The sequence below is a fragment of the Pithys albifrons genome, chromosome 1 (genome assembly GCF_047495875.1).
Source record: "Pithys albifrons albifrons isolate INPA30051 chromosome 1, PitAlb_v1, whole genome shotgun sequence".
In the NCBI taxonomy this organism is placed as follows: domain Eukaryota; kingdom Metazoa; phylum Chordata; class Aves; order Passeriformes; family Thamnophilidae; genus Pithys; species Pithys albifrons.
Window position 1 is genome coordinate 71350738 of NC_092458.1, and position 17458 is coordinate 71368195.

At 40.6% G+C, this 17458-nt stretch overlaps 1 protein-coding gene across 8 annotated transcripts in view; it reads right to left on the bottom strand.

Moving 5' to 3' along the window:
* Window positions 1–17458, bottom strand: part of ELMOD1 (ELMO domain containing 1) — a 47759-nt gene that overhangs the window by 16713 nt on the left and 13588 nt on the right. For 4 of the 8 annotated variants that reach the window (XM_071554856.1, XM_071554821.1, XM_071554886.1 and 1 more), the window contains 6 exons: window positions 16371–16427; window positions 15934–16036; window positions 15539–15636; window positions 4777–4922; window positions 4609–4637; window positions 3329–3426 (listed from right to left, as the gene is read on the bottom strand). In XM_071554856.1, the coding sequence (XP_071410957.1) occupies window positions 3329–3426; window positions 4609–4637; window positions 4777–4922; window positions 15539–15555 (290 nt within the window). In that variant the 5' untranslated portion in view covers window positions 15556–15636; window positions 15934–16036; window positions 16371–16427. The remainder of the gene's footprint in view (window positions 1–3328; window positions 3427–4608; window positions 4638–4776; window positions 4923–15538; window positions 15637–15933; window positions 16037–16370; window positions 16428–17458) is intronic. The other 4 variants (XM_071554839.1, XM_071554848.1, XM_071554866.1 and 1 more) reach the window with 2 other exon arrangements.

A 17458-nucleotide genomic window follows, 5' to 3' on the forward strand; every position in this document is an offset into this window, starting at 1 on the left:
TCCAAATGGCAGAACACATTCAAAGTAAGCCATGTTTGCACTTTATCTAAAGCCAGTCAGAAGCTCCATGCAATGTTATTTGGGTGAGGGGTTGGGAAGTGGAATTAGTTTCCCCACTCTCCTTTTCATTAAGGTTTTGTTCTCCTCCTTGCCAAACACTGGCACACTGGTGAGCTGCTGATGTATCACACCTCCTCCCTGTCATCCTTGTACAGCTGTGGCAGTTCTCAGAACACAGGAGCAATGTACCTGAGCTTGCATCCCTGCTGTTCTCAGCTCCAGGTGCTCCACCAGATGGAGATAAGTCCAAAAGTGGAGCAGTGGAATGTAAACTAGATGACTGTTAAGTTCCCTTCCAACCTGAGACTTTCCATGATTCTATGTCTATTTCCATAGTTAGTGTAGACTACACGTGTCACTACCTGGTTATTTAACCTACTTGCTTCTGCCACTAAATATCACTTATCTCAGAGGCATTGATAAAGGAAAATTACCGTGTGCCGCCTCCTCCTCTTTAGGTCCCAGCAGCCCCCAGCCTCCAAAAAAAGCTCAGTGCAAGCACCCCTGGGATGCTAGTTCAGCTCTGCAAAGATGCTGCATTAACAAAAATGACTGCATACAGATTTGCAGAAACACATATAGTATGACACATGTCCCCTTGTCCTTACCCTGGGAGATTTCAAGTCTCTACTACACAAGGCAAGGCTAGAGCTTTTGAACAAGAGTTTGGGTGCAGATTTTTTATGTTCAAGAGAAGGCAAGGCATTGCACTTTCCTTAATCATGCCTAAGGAAACAGCTGACCTGCTCTTGATGAATTTTCTCCAGAAAACTTCAGTATAAAATAAATGGCTCACATGTAAAACTTCAGTGCAGATGTCTAAAGTTCAGCAGAACTATGATTAATATAAGGAGCAATTTAGTGGCAGGATGTGTTTCTATGTATGTGGAACACCCTGCACATTTCAGGTCCTATTCCTCATTGTTCTAAGAAGATATTTTACCAGACTGGAGGGAGTACATGGAAGGAAGGGGATGAAAGGCTCAGTACAGTAAAATGTTGAGTGCAACAGTTCCAGTTGCACTCCTGGATCAGCCACCACTTGGATCAAGCGAAAGATAGTTCAGGTGGATTTGTGGTTGTTTTCTTTTCCTTTTTTTCTCCTCTTTTTATCTCTCTCTCTTTTTGTTTTTTCTTTTGTTTTGGTTGTTTTGGTTTGGTTTGATTTGGTTGGGTTTAGTTTTGGTTGGGGTTTTTTTGTTTTTGTTTGGTTTTTTTGGGGGCGGGTGTGTTTGTTTGTTTTTATGGTGGTAGGGGTAATTTTTACTAAATATTACCATAGAATCAGGATGGTTTGGGTTGGAAGGGACTGTAAAGACCACCTAGCTCCAAACTCCCTACTATCGGCAGGGACACCTTTCCACTAGGCCAGGTTGCTCAAAGCCCCATCCAACCTGTCCTTGAACACCTCCATGGATAGGGTATCCACAACTTCTCTGGGTAACCTGTTCCAGTGTCTCACCACCCTCACAGTAAAGAATTTCTTCCTAATATCTAATCTAAATCTACTCTCTTTCAGCTGGAAGCCATTCCCCCTTGTCCTGTCAGTACATATTCTTGTAAGAAGTCCCTCTCCACCTTTCTCATAGGCTCCCATCAGGTACTGGAAGGACCAGATCACTCAAAATGTAACAATGTTCATGGGCCTGATTTAAACAAGCAGAAATCATTTGCATCTCTGCTCTCTCTTCCAAAGGACAATATTTCATCAGATGCCAAAGGCAATGCCATGAGGAGAACCAGACGGTGATCTCTGGTGTCATACAAAATACTATTTTTACTTAATTTTTTGTTTTGTCTTGAAATCATTGCATCCAGTTACCCAAGGGTCCAACACTGAGAAGGGAGTACTTGAATCATCCTGATTGCTAACACTGAAGTTACTGATGTCCACAGGCCAGGCTCTAAGCTGTGCAAATTTACATCCTGAAGTTTTTACTCATATGCTACCTTCCCTAATTGCTGATTTTTTTTTAATTTCGGCTATCGGCATCCTGTGCAATACAAGAGTACCAGTGCTGTGACACCTTCCTCAGCTGGGCAGTCTCACATCCACTTGAAGCAGCTGCTTTTTAATCACCCTCCCTTTGAAAGGCAGGGTCCTGTCATGAAACATCCCTGGAAAAGCTCTGGGTTCACTTCAATAAAAAATTCACAGGCTGTGAGAACAAACTGTTCTCTTTGTTTTGTTATTATTATTTACTGCCCTTCTTTAATTGTTGGGTTGCCATTTTTTCAGTTCTGTGAACAGTGGTCACATTCACAACAGTTGTCTCTCAAGTTAGAGGGATGCACAGTGTACTCTACTTCCTCTGTGATTAGTGAAGCCTCATTTTAAGACCACCCAGTTACCGGCCTTTTCACTAGGGGATAGGACTGGGGGGGAGGGGCGTGATTCCTGTAATGAGACAAAAAAAATAATTATATATTTTTCCAACTTAGCTTTTGGGTTTGGCTATTGGAGCAAGACCTTGGGACCACCTTACCTGTTAATGCTGCTGATCGCTTAGAGAAAAGTAACTATCAATGTAGGGATGCCCATTTTGAATAATGTATATCAATTTCAAGCTTGGGAAGAGGAGTGAACCTCAGGCTGACCTCCTGAAAAACACAGCTCTCAGCATTTCTTCTACTGATTCCTGATCTAGGCATCTTGTGCCTTAAGCTAGGAGCTGAGAGGTAAGGCAACCACAAAAGTTCTATCCCTTACTCTTGAAATACACACTTGTAAATTCAACGGTTGCTTGCCAATCTCTTCTTCCCAATAATAGCCTATGACATTAAAAAAATCAGTTATGTTGTATCATTAAAACCTGTGTTTGGATAATTAAAGGCAGTTTTAAAATGTAAAGTAGTATACTGTTTGTATCAGTTACAAAAGGTTGATTTCTTCACCACTCAAAAGGCTGCACACAGCCTTGCTAAGAAGCCACCACTGTCCCTTCCAGGACCCTCTGCTTTGGTGGTATTGTATTCCTAGGGAAGTGACTCCCAAAATCCATGTATCAATAATATACTAAGTCAGCATGATTCAGGAAGCAGCTAGATAAAGAGAATCAGGACCTGCTTATTACAGTCACCATGAAAGATCATTCATTTTTCCATCAGTTTTTTGGCAGCAAAGCTTAAGTTAAAATTGTATGCTGAGAGACAGAATTCATCTTCAAACGGTGTGACACAATAATTATGGAGAACCAGCTCTCCATGGACCCAGGCATTGAAGAGATCCATAATTCCCATTTATTTTGTAAGCAAACTATGAACTTACTGTGGATTTATATCTGGATTAATCCTTTTCAACTCCATAATGTCATCTATTGTTTTTTCTATAGCATCAGGGTGAACATTTACGGATGTTTGCAGTCGCTAAAAAAAAGAAGTTTAAAACACATATTAATTCTTATAGAAGCTATTACTCAATAGAAGTTAACAATGGTAAATTTGACACCCAAAAGCTTCTAGATTAAGAGCCCAGAAAACCCAGCTCAGTACATGTGGACATCTTTCCAGTCTATTCAATCCTACTGACTAGTTTCAGAGCACTTGCTCTGTAAGAACTCGAGTTGCTTCACCAAGCCCTTATAGTTTATTGCGTTTCTGTGGTGGCTGTCAGTGAATATGATTAAAGGCCTCAGTGCAGATCAAGAAGCAGCTTCAGATTATCCACTTAATTCCACCAGACTTGCTAGCCTTCATTTGACATTCCCTCTTCCAACATATTGCAGCAATACAGAAAAACATGTTTCTTCTGACATGTCATTGCACTTTGTAGAGATGCCCCTGAAAGTTCAGTATTCACAAACTGATATGCCATCCGAAAATTTAAGAGGTCAAACTTACTGGTGATTTGTTTCAAAACTACACAAATAATAAATAAGATTCTGACTTCTGTTGTACTAGAAATACATTTGGAACCACTGTGCTGAGCTAAGAGCTATATTACATCATTTTTGTTAATGCTGATGTAAACTTTTCATCACTGATTCTCATAACAGAGAATTTAAAGGCTGAATGATACTATTTAACATACACACAAATGCCTTAGAGAAGAACCAAGGTTAGCACAAGCAGTGGTACAGTGAAAGGATAAAGTGACGGAGGCTTTTCTCCATTAACGTATTTAAAACAAAAGGAGAGAATAAAGTTAGTAAAGTTCCTTTTCCAGTGGGGAAAGTTACATCCCAGACAAAAAACCTGAAGCATGTGAGTGACTGACTGCAGATTACAGATATCCTAAGACAGGATGAGAAATCAAGCCAAGAAACCCCAAATTACAACACATCATTCTCATCATCTCCACCATGGCCTGTTGTTCCCTTGATTCCATCATTGCCACAACATGCCTGTCCCTGAAGCACAGGACACTCTATCCAACTTTGCAAGATCACCTCCTATTGGAGACACAAGACCCTCTTCAGTAGAAAATAGTTTTAACGCAGAATCATATAAAACCTTAGAGTGATTTTTTGGGGTGAACAAACAGCAGACAGGACAAACCAACAGCACAGGACACAATAGAAAAGGTGAATGATGAGATCTTTTACTCACCTTACTTTTTGAACCTTTCAGCGATGCCTCTGTAAGAGAACAGTATTTGAAAGCAGCATGTCAGACAGGCTGTGTTCACATAAGTTTATTTATAATAATAATGTCATACTATTTTTAGTATGTGCAGAAAGGTACAAAGGCATGCAGAACTAAACATTTTGCAGTTACCTATTTTCATAGTTCTGGCAGCTCCAGGTTTGGTATTGTAACAGATCCTTTGCAATTCACATTGACCTGTTAGTTTCCTGACCACGAATTTCAGGCAGCGCCACAAGCATTTGCAGTAGAAGTACAGGCATACCTGGACAAACATCCTGGCAAAAGAAGAACCCTGAAAATAAGAGTCTGGAGCACAGTTTGCTTCAACACTGTCACCACTCTAACACAAAGTACTTCCCCATCCCAAATTCCCATTGCCTAAGGACACCTTTAAAGCAAAAGCAGCAATCACACTACAAACATTTATCCTGGTAAATGTTAAATTGTGCATTTTAGTCTTAACCAACAAAAGAACCCACACACAAAACACCAGAATTGGAAGCACAGAATAAGTCAACTCCAGAGTTCTCAGAAGAGTACCCACAGAAAACTCTTTGTCCCCAAAAAACAAAAGGCTGTATAGTTCCTACTAATGCTTTGAGGAAACAGGACTACAGAAGGGAGTACAGCTCACCTTGATATAATGGGAGTCATTACACCCTGGCTTAGTATTGCCTCTGCAACCAGCTGCTCCGAACAGATTGGCTGGTTATCCTGATGAACTTGAGATCCTGACAGCATTCATGTCAGGTCCCTAGGAATGACAAGGAAATCAAACCTCCCACTTCAGGAGAAAAGGTGTTTAAGGACGTGCCCTGAGGCCTGCCAGTTCTTCCCAAGATCAGCTGTTACACAGCATTGATGCTACACAAGTTTCTCAAAGCACAGAACTGACAGTAAGCCAAGAAAGCCCTTATTTAGCTATTGCACCAGCAACAGAAGACAGACTTTGACAAACTGGATATATTTCAGTGGTGATAGGGCTGGAGAACAAATCCTGTGAGAAGAGGCTGGGAGAGCTGGGCTTGTTCCACCTGAAGTAGAGATAGCTTCAGGGGGAACTAAAAGCAGCACCCAGTGCCTGTAGGAAGATCCTGAAGGAGACAGAGCTGGGCTCTTCACAGTGCTGCAGGGCAGGCAGACAAGGAACAACAGCTGTAAGCTGAAGCACAAGACAATCAGCCTTGTGAGTAGAATTTTTCCCCATGAGGAGATCAGGTAGTGGCACAGGTTGCCCAGACAGGCTGTGCTGTGTAGTCTCCTTCCTCAGAGTTTTTTAAGCTTTGACAGGAAGAAGCTCTGAGCAGCCCAGTCTGGTGCCAGTGCTGTGAGCAGGAGGTTGGACCAGAGACCTTCTTAAGTCCTTCCCAGGCTCAACTATCCTGTCATCCTATGAAAGCCTGAAAAAGGCTGCATACATGACAAACACACTATTTTAAACTTTATTAGCAGTGCAGCTGCTACCAAAGCCCACATACTGCTACCACAATTACATAACACACCCCTAAACCCAGATTTAATGGGAAGAATTTATCTGGAAACAATTTAGCCTTGTTGCTGTGGTTATGAAGGCACAGATTTGTGGGGGAAGAGCCACCCATGGTCCCTGGGTTCAGAAGTATGTCTCATAAAAAGCAAATGGCAAGGACATGAGAGTGGGAACATTGCCATCTCGGCATGGTAACTGCCTCTGGATGGTTCTACAACAGTGGGGATGGATCAGATGACCTCTAGAGGTCTCTTCCAACTCCACCCTCACTGTGACTATATTCCATGATTTTATTATGGGAAAACATCAATACAGCTTTGACATCCTAGCTTGCCAATAAATAGTCAAAAATAATTTGATCTGTTATGTTTTAAGCCTGTGTGTATGCATATTCATCATCAGTCCCTTATTTTCTGCTGCTGTTGCTTTCAAAGGACAGTTATTTGTCTGGAGACTCAACGTTTTCAATGAAGTGCAGTGGTTATTTCAAAATACTGAATTCCAAATACTCGAATCAGTTATAGATTTAATAAAGCTTGAAGAGCTCTATCACTTTGTAAAAACATCTTGAAAGGCATGATGTAGAAGGACATTCAAGGAAGGGAAGATGAATTAATGCATGTTAATGTCCACGCAGGAGTTTAATCTGCTTTATATTAACTTCAGTTTAATCATCTTTGAAGGGAGATTAGGCTAAGGGAACTAAAGACATTTTAAGTCTAAACGGAAAGCATCCACACAAGTATTTAACACGCTTTAAAAGCATGCACTTTATCTTCACACTTTTAGTTAATTCACTTAACAGTCCCAAATGACTGCATGCAGGCAAACCTCCTTGGTTTTATGAAACAGGAAGCCTCTATTTTAGATACAAAGTGAAACCTAAAGAATGAGGAATCAGTCCCACAAGGTACCCAAGTTTTAGGCATGCAAAAAGTTTCAGGTGGAGACACCAAAATATTTGGATATCCCCTCACCCCTGCTGCAAGATGTGCCAGAACAAACTGCCATGAGGAGTTTATTTGTGCTTTACAGCAGGTTATCACCTTCAGTATTAAGAACAAGGCCGGTTACCAGGAGGCAAGGCCATCATAAACCAAGTAGCCATTCTTTTAAGTTTCAACATTCAGAAGTAGAATCACAGGATCATCACAGAATGGTTTGGGTTGGAAGGGGCCTTAAAGATCATTTTGTTCCAACACCTCTGCCACGGACAGGGACATCTTTCACTAGACCAAGCTGCTCAAAGCCCCATCCAACCTGGCCTTAGGATATATGTTTCTTGAAAAAGTCAGTCTTACATCAAGTCAACTAATACCTTCAACTGCAAGCTTTAATAGTGGCTTGGAAAACCCTAGAGGTTAACATTGGACATTTTAATTTTCTAGTAGACATTTGATATCAGCCTTCACAGATTTGACTAGTTTACCATCCCTGAAGAATTAGAAGTATAGTCATTCCTTGACTTCCTCAGCCCAACTCAGCTCTGTAGGCAAGCCAAAGGCACAGACAAATGAATACAAGAGAAAAATTCCAAGACAAAAGGTGTAGTATGGTAAAACAAAGTTAGTTCTGAGTTTTCATCATATATTTGTAGTAGAAATTAGAGTTGCTTTCTTGAGGACTGCTCTATTTCCAAAGGTTAGGTCTCCATTAAAGCAACTATAGACAGAGTAGTTTTCATTTATATGAAAAATGAGAGTAAAGACTCAACCTCATGTTAACAGTCCACATAAGAAGGTTTCTTTCTAATGAGCAAAATAGCTCCTGTAAAATCTTTAAGAAAGTTCCTGCCTATACTTAGTTGCCTCGAGAACTGAAACATGACTGCCTGTTTCATTAAAAACAAGACTTTGAGTACTGTATTGTGTGATGTGGAAAGGTTTGGGGGTGGGTATGAGGAGGGAAAGTATTAGATATATTTGAATAATATATTTCTGCCTTCGGCTCAATGACAGATTTGCAAATCAAAGGAAAAATTCCAGATAGGATAGAGCTGTGAGCACATAGTTGCAACCACTTTCTCCACTGAAGTTCTGCTTTGACTGTGGTTTGCACAAATATTAACAAAACTGCATCTACTAAAAGCATGACACTACAGCACACAAACACTACATCTGTGATTCACTAAAATATGCTTAGCTATTACTAATAAAACAAACACATGCTAGTTTTGACTAGAAGAAAGTTAGCCTTTGTGGGTACCTTCAATTTTCTATTACTCATCCATCTCAAGCTTACACTAGTTGAAATCTTCCATTTGTAACATGAAAAGCATAAAAAGTAACACAAGATCTTTATAAAAGGGAACTCTTGCTTGCAGAAATCCTGTAATAAAAACACACTAGTGGTTACGTAAGACAAGTGTTATGTTAGCCACTATGCACTTCAGTTCGTGCAAAGTTAAAGACACTGGCAGCTATAAAACAAAACATATTGTAACATGAACAAGAACCCCCACAGAAGCACAGGATGAGCCATGTGTTTGACTATGGCACAGTGGCCTTAACTTCTGGTTTGTTTTAGTGTCCAATTCCAAAATTCGTCTCCATTCAATCTCTTCTATGGTTTCTGTTTATTGTGTTTTGGGGGATGTTTTTCCCCCTGCTTGCCCTTACAGCACACAAAATCATTTGTGTGGTCATGTACAGCATTATTTCAGATCCTGAGGTAAGGTCTAAGAAGATAAATATTATAGAAATTAAGGCATTCCTCAGAGACTTGCACTCTACTCTTTCCCATTTCAGTATAAGCTCCTTCTCCTCCTGTATTAGTATAGTATGGCCAGACTTCACGAACGCAGATTTGGGCAGGACTCTCCCCACGTGGGTGTGCCCTTCCAGCCTGCGCAGTGGATTTTTTAAGGTGAGGCACAGCATGCGCAGAACTGGCCTCACCGTTTCAGTCCTGAGGTCCATCTGCCACAGCCGAGCGAGCTTGGACAGTGACAGTGAAGTCCTTGGGACTGTCACAGCACCTGGTACTAACCGGAGCTGACGCTGCTGAGCATCCGAGATGTGACGGGATGGGATGGCAGGGAGGCATTAAACTGCCAGGGGATGGTTCCCACTGAGACTCGAACTCAGGTCCTTGGGATTCAAGAGTCCAGTCTGCTCTCCTTTACACCACGGGATCACCCCCTCCTGTATTATTAGCAGTCTTATAGACCTGCATATTTGTGTTGATACTTCTATTTCAACAGTTTGTATGAACATTTATTCAAGTAAAAGAAAGATGGGGCTCAGCAGAGATTCTGGAGAGCTCTCTTCCACAAGGAAATGGATGAAGTCAGGGATGAACACAAAGTAAGAGTACTGATGCTACAGCCACAGTGCTTCTGTTCTGTACAGCATGTGCTGCTGTCTGCAGAAAGAAAGTATGTGGCAGCAAGAAGCAGTGAGCACTGAGCATGTGGTTTCACACCCTAACACTGCAAAGGAAAGGACACAAGTGGTTCTCAACAAGGGGTTCTCAATGTTTGCCCTTGACTAATCCAGCTGATGTTGGGTCAGTGTGATGGGAATGGCACACGTGATGGCTATTAGAATTTACATTCTCTCCAATGATATTATGACATCACACTTCCATGAAATCTGCCTTTGTATTTAAAGGTGACTGGCCTTCTCCATGATAAACTGGCAGAAGCAAAATTGAGCAAGAGTTTCCAAAGTTACCTAATATTTCTGTGAAGCTCCTTCCTGTGTGATCTGTTCTCCTAAATAGTGAGATGTATATAAAATGCAACATGCAGTACCTTCTGAAAGGAAGTAGGAATTAATTACTGTGTGACACTTTTGAAACTAATCAAATAGAAGGTACTTATTCCTTCCTCCAGTAATTTCAGGACCTTAGTGTTTTCCGAGCTAGTAACAAACAAATGCTTTGGGTAAAATGAAAACCTCAACTAGTTACTCAGTGCTAGTTACTGAGCTTAAAACTGGGAGGGAAGCAAGCAACCCCCCCAAACCAACAACAACAAAAAAACAAACACCAAACCCACTAGTTTAAAAGAAGGGGGAAAAAAGTCACTGAATCTACTTACACATCATTTTCTTTCCTGTGTGCTGTGTTTTAGGTCATATGGGTAGTAAAGATTCTAACACAACTGTTTTTCCTCAAGGACATACTCAGCTCAGAAAAGAGTGCGTTACACATCAGTATTTCCTGTCTGAAAATTCTGATTACAGTTTGAGAAGTCAAGGACACACTAGTTATGGCCGATAAGGTGTCCAAATAAGTGAGCAAGCAAGTGATGCTACCCTGTTAGGAGCTCATTAACTTGACTATTTTTCACTTATGTGCATAACTCACAGTGTATATACAAGGCCAACCAAGAAGTAATACACCAATCACCACTATTACCTCCTTTAAAACACAACAAATTGTCTTCATTCTGTGCCTTTGCAGATTTGACAACTGAAATCCACCATATCTCCTAACTTAGACATAAAAGCAAGTCACTGTGGCAACCAAGGAAAACATAAGAATAGTTTTAGCAGCAGCTTTCCACACTTTCACTGCTATTGTTGTTTGCTGATTTGATTTTCATTTCATCTGATATGACTCCAGTAAGAGAGCTTATGCCTAAAATCTGCTAGTGCTTACAGACTGTTTTGCAGTAGATCAAGAGAAGGTGTCAAGTTTTCCAGGTTTTACTGAAAAAACCCTAAATGTCTGCTACAGTTGGTTCTCCAAGTTATTATTTCAGATGTTTAAGATGAATTAAAGTGGAAGTGTCACTGACAGACTCCTCAAAATGCCTTTATAAAAAAAAAGCACTGAAAGATTAAGTATTTAACTTAGAAACAGTTTTACTATTTCATAAGTAATATTTTCGACTTTAGAAATAATTAATATCAGAGCAAGCTGAAAAAGAAAAGAAACCTGAATCAGTCATTTTCATTTGGACATTGCCTTGAAGTATATATACCAGCATAAGATTCTAAATTTAGGGATTTAGAGTTATTCCAATTACTAGGCTGTCTGTTTAATAAGAGCCTCTCTTTCTCCAGCCAACCTGGGTGGGAGTGTTGATCTGCTAGAGGGTAGGAAGGCTCTGTAGAGGGATCTGGACAGGTTGGATCAATGGGCTTATGCCAATTGTATGAGATTCAACAAGTCCAAGTGCCAGGTACTGCACTTGGGTCACAATGAGCCCTTGCAGTGCTACAGGCTGGTGGAAGAGCGGCTTGTGGAAAAGGATCTGGGGGTGCTGGTCAACAGTGGCTGAACATGAGCCAGCAGTAAGCCCAGGTGCCTGAGAGGGTGAATGGCATCCCGGCCTGTATCAGCAGTAGTGTGGCCAGCATGGTTGGGTTGAATGATCTTAACAGTATTTTCCAATGTTGTGAGACTGAAACTGGTTAATGGCTTAAACACTGTTACAATCACTGAAAGACTCCCGTTCACCGTAGCAAACTGTGGAAAGAACTCACCAAAGCCCAGCCCTCGCTGAATACGCCTACTAATAAGGACTCGTATCTCAGGAGCCTGAGATAAGATAAACGTGGTACTATTGTTCAGTTATCCCAGGAGAAGAACGTATCCACAAGTGTGAGAGACTGGAATGCTGCTGACTCAGAAAATCAAGATGCAAGCTGACAATGCACAGAGTAACTGCCTAGGCGCTGAAGGTGAGCACACCTGACACCTCAGGATACAAGCTGGGTGTTGAACAAGATAAGGAGAGACAAATCCTGCAAGGCAGGATCGTGTTTCCTTGTCCTTATGCAAATGACTTAGCTATGACAATTCTTCTCAGGGAACTACTGAAACAATTAGCACGTAGCCTTAAGATTTTCATCGCTGCTGATGGGCCATAATGGACTAGACAACGCTGATGTAACAGGCAGTTCTAAAGATTTAGAAGGTGTTAAAGACTCATGAAATGTCCCATGGTCCAGTTTTACATCATCGTGTATAAAACTTCTTGCCCCAGTGGAGGTACTGGGTGCTTCTACCTAGACTTGGCATAATAAATACAGAGAACTTCCCTTACCAGCCCTGGCTTCTTCCCTATCCACATTTGGGTTTCTACCCTTACCACATCTGAGCTTCTTCCACCACCACACGGGGCTTTTTCTCTCACCACCATGGGCTTCCCTTGACAGATTCAGATTGCAACCATCACTTTGACGAGATTGTGACTCTCACCACCAACAGGACCACAAGAGGAGGATCAATGGGATGCTGTTAGAATCCAGAGTGGTGATACTTTTTTCTAATTAATCTGTCTCTGTCACTCTCTCTCCCCTGCCTCTCTCTTCTTCCTATTTCTTTCTATCTCTCTGTACCTCACATTTACTGTTAAATAAAAATCCTTACTTTTGACTTTGGCATGTAGTCTCATTTGCATGTTAATTTGGGGAGAGGCATTTCTAATATTTTTAAATAAATTGATCATAAGACATATAAAGAATTCTATGATTCTAAAGAAATGGAAGAGGTTTTTCTGAGAGGCTGCTGAATTTTCACCCTTGGAGATGCTCAAAATGTGACTGGATGCATCCCTGAGCAACTCACTATAGCTGACTCTGCTTTGAGCAATGGAATAAGGCCTGATGATTTCCAAAGTTGTCTTTCACTCTCACTAAACACAGAATGGTAGAAGACTAAACAAGGCTTCTTAAATGGAAGGTTCCGGGGGGGGGGGGGGGGAAGAGATAATTCACTAATATTAAACACAAAACAGATTGTCAAAAGAGAGACAGGGGATGTCAAGCTGAATATAAAAAGTCAAGTTAATGGTCCAACAGATGAGTAGCAGGCACAGTAAAAGCAGCATGCACACTAATTATTCATTTTCTGTATTCATATCTGTAGTGGTTTTTTTAGAAGACTAACTCCAGTGAAAACAGAGACTACATTGCGTTACCAGCACGCAAACCTAACAAAGAGCTGAGTGGCAAGTCTGCACACGGGTGAGAGTTCTCTCTTACAACAAGCTGGATTTGAAAGCCACTGTTCAAAGTTCTTCTTGGGTCTCCAGGTGAACATCTGCTGCATGAAGTTGCTACAGGTGAAGTACTGCCACTACTTAGAAAACAAAGTTGAGGTTATCTTAACTTCACAGATGAAAGCCCTATTCTTCTCTCCATCTGTTTTACTGAATTTTCCATGTTGCAATCAACCAGATGACTTGCAGTTTGTGCAGACTTAACTAAACTCATTGGTTTTAAACACAGAGATAATCTATGTCATCAGCATCAACTAGTCCAGTGTCTACTTCATGTTGTGCAACAAGAAAAACACTGTGCCACTGAGCAGTCTCTGCCATCAGCACAGCCCATTCAGCTCTGCATTTAATCTTCACAAGCAGCGAAGGATGCTTTAAGCTCCTAAACAGCTGCTGTTAGTAGTAATGGACAAACATCAGGGGACACAGGATATATATTAACTTATTTATTTTCCGGTTGATTTCCAAGCTGGAAGGCTTAATATCCTTGACTCACATATATATGTCCCTGCAGCTTCACCCTTCACTGCCTTACTCTTCATCACACAAATCTGCAACCACAGGTTGCAACACATGTAACAGAACTCACTATCCCCGTAAGGGCTTTTCGAGAATGACCCCAGTTTACTCTTTAATCTGTTTTTCTTCTATGTTAACAAATCATGAGGAGGAGAATACTCTTATCAGTTCATGTCAAAGGATTAAAATAATATAAGAAAATCCAGATGCTTGGAAGTAAACAAATAGCTTTCCTATTTCAACAGTGTTTTCCTATTTTAGTTGCTTTGCATTGTCCCCTTTCCTATTCTTTAATCCAACTTTCTGTTCAGCATTTGGAATACAAGACTTTCTGTAACAAAGCTCTAGGCTGTGCTATTCAGATAAGCAATCATTTGTCAGAAGATCTCCTTGGACTACTTAAGAGAATCTAACACCATCAAGACTTCCTTTTATGATTCACTGACTTCAGAAATACCATAAAAGAAAAGTAGGAGGCAGTTTATTCAAGACAGCCTCAGGAACCCACATATTCAAAACAGCACACTTTCTCCAACATGGAAAAATCACCAGGGGGTCAGGAAAGCCAAAGGTGAGTAGAACAGGCAGTTTATCAGGAGAAGAGCTGGCAGCTTAGAAGTTGTCAGCAGCTCAGCATCTCCATCAGGAGGGAGCAAAATAACTTTACACTCATAAAATATCAGATCGCTATGGGGGGGAAACTGTAACAGTCTCTGCATCCCCAGAGAGAGGCTGCCACCCCACTCACAGGATGGTAGAGTCCACTTTATGCAGACTAATGACCCAAATCCCTTCTGGCACCAATCTGTGACCTTGGGTCAGGCTACTGAATAAGTCTGTACAGAGAAAGAAACATAAAAATTATAGAGGCAGGACTGTTGAAATGGAAATGATTAGCAGGATCCCAGAAGGAAGGTTCCAATATGAGATGATATTAAATTGTAAAGGGAAAAAGCACCACAGAGATGTTAGTCAGGTTAGTAGTGAGCTATCAGCTCACTGGACCAGTACCAATGGAGATGATAGAAGACTTGTTAGCAAACAAATATTTGCTTTATACTTTTGGCCTGTGTGTGTCCTATTTACAGAGTCCTTTCACAGCTGACTCAAGATACCTGAGGAAGCTGACCCAAACACTCCACAGAAATGCTTAAGCCAAGACTAGCTTGGCAGCAGTATCATTACAGATGATCAGCCTAGAGGCAATGATGCTGATATTCATAGTGTATAAGATCTTTGCCATAAACAGTCTAAAAAGGGAGAAAAATATAGTGACAGATACTCTATACAGAAGCATATGTTTTAGCTCTCTTGAAAAGGCTTCTCTTATCCAGACAGAATATGATTTCTTTGGTTAATACACAAAGTAAGCTCTTGATCTATAAAAATTTTGAGAAGTGCTCAACTCTCTCCACTGACTACAGAACAAAGACAACGTGTGCTATTTGCACTTAAAGCTGTTGTCTGCAAGCCCTACATCCTATCCCCAGTTTATAGAGAAACAACTGCAAATCATATATAGGAGCAAGTAACTGACACTTCTCCCCCAACCTGAGCATGATCAGCTTCAAAAACACTTGCACATCTTCACCAAGCATCTCCCCTTCTCTGCTTTCACAAATAACACTCCAAAAATCCAAACAGCAGACAAGACAGGAAAACCCCCCCACCATTTCCCCAGCACTGTTCTACATTACTATTCTCCCATTTTCCCCTGACATGTCAGACACTACTGATTTGATACATCACTGCTCCAATTCCACAAGACATTTCACACATCCTTTTCCTCTATAAAGAACTAGAAAGGATAAGTAAATTAAAATAGCTTTTACACCTTCTGTAATACTTGTAACAGCAAAAACACTTCACTCACTGCAGCATAAAAGTAATCAGAATAATTTAACACTTTTGAAAAAATATAGAATTACCTCAGGAAGTGTTTCATGGTGATGGTTTGGTTTGTGTTGCTAGAGCCGTAATCTATTGGTCACTGATGGTGTCTTGCCTTCTTCAGGTGATATTGGTGCTGTAGAAATAGAATAGAGACTTATCTACTAATAGGAAAAAAAAAGTGATACTTCAGATGTCTAAATTGCTCTTGAAACAAACATCTATGGCAAAGATGTTAAAAAAGTCTCATGTCAATAAAAACAAAATGAAAATTCATGATTTGTTCACACTTCAGACTGAACATACTTTGACCAGACTATATCACCCATGTCTCCTTTCAGAGAAGTAAAAAAACTTGAGTAAGAATACAGAAATAAGGGAGAAAGCTTAAAGAAATATCCAATTTCAAACACTTCTTGTGTTCTTCAAATACCTGTCTGGTTCACAGCAGTTTCCAAGTGGCAGTTTCAAGAGACACTCAGTTCACTCTGCTGTTAAAAGTCCTCTGCCAGAATTTCCAACAGTGCTTGGAGACCCTGGGTAAAAGTAGAATGTAAGCAAAGAGCTACTACTGGATCCCAATTTAATTCACTATAGGAGATATCAGGTAATCAATTTTCCTGGTGACCAATTATATTAAATTATACATACAAGGTCTTAAAATAGAGTTGACTAGGTTGCCCATTGGTTCTGAGATCTGGTGTCCTACATAATATTCATTATGATTATCAGTTAGTTCAAGCAGAGGATAAGAATGGGAAGAACTCATGAAGAAACATCATAAATATAACCCTATAACCCTGCCTGCGCACTGCAGACTCTCCCCAGTCACCACCTCTTTACTTCAGGTTTCTAAAATGAAGTATTCACATTCGAGTGATATTTGACTAAAAGATGAAGACTTCTCAGATTACTGTACTTCATATCCTGTAAAAGGTAATAAAACATTTTTACTTGCTGTACTTGCCAGAAAATGGGGCACTGCTATACATGTCTGCTATTGGGACAGCTTAATCCAAGACCATATTTTGAAGATCTGTACTAGTACAAACCACACACAAAGGCCTGAATAAAAGCTGTGCTGTTAAGAAATCATTTAGCAACACATTTTCCATTACCATTGCATACAGCATGATGAAAAGTACTGAAGGCCTTAAGAAATTTGACCTCTTTTGTAATGAAGCTATAAATCTAGAGAACCTTCAACATATTTTCTTCTGCACAACCTACCAGCCCTGATGGGATAAAAATCTTCTTGCCCTACCTTGTTCTCATATTCTTTCCCCTTTGCGACTTGCAAGTTTCACATTCTGTTATTGCCTGCTAACAGGAACTGAACAAATACTTAAGTTCAGAAAATGCAGCTATCTTGTTGGATTACATCACATACAGCTTGCTAAAAATATATAATCCCTGAACTGTGAAAGCTTCATTCATTTATATTGTTTTTGACTGGCTGAATCATGTTGCTGTCCCCTGAATACAGCTGTAATTGGTGCTGGCTGCAGTGACACCTGCTTGCAAGGGCAGAGAGATGCTAACATCAAACTCTGATTCATTAGTGAACACAGTAGGCAGGCTCCTAACACTTCCTGCTACAGCTTTTGATAGGTCTTCTATGGCAGCAAGCACAGGGAACACAGGAGATGCGCAAAAACTGGAGGGAATGTAACCTGCTCCCCTTCTCCAGTCTAATAATTTGCTGTTTAAAAGATACAGTTTGTGAAAGATTCTCACAGCTGAGTCTCAGCGTTTTAGCATCAACTTGAACAAAGGAAGCTCCATCACAAAATTTCACCCATAAGGGCATCAGTGTAAAGAATACGCCAGAAGTGCCAGGAGCTGTCAAATCAACCCCCTCCAAAAGTGTGTGCTGGCCTCAGCCTCTGAGGTCAGCTCTCTCCTGATTCTGATCAAGGTACTTGCTGGAAATTATGCTGCTTTACTACTGTTTTAAA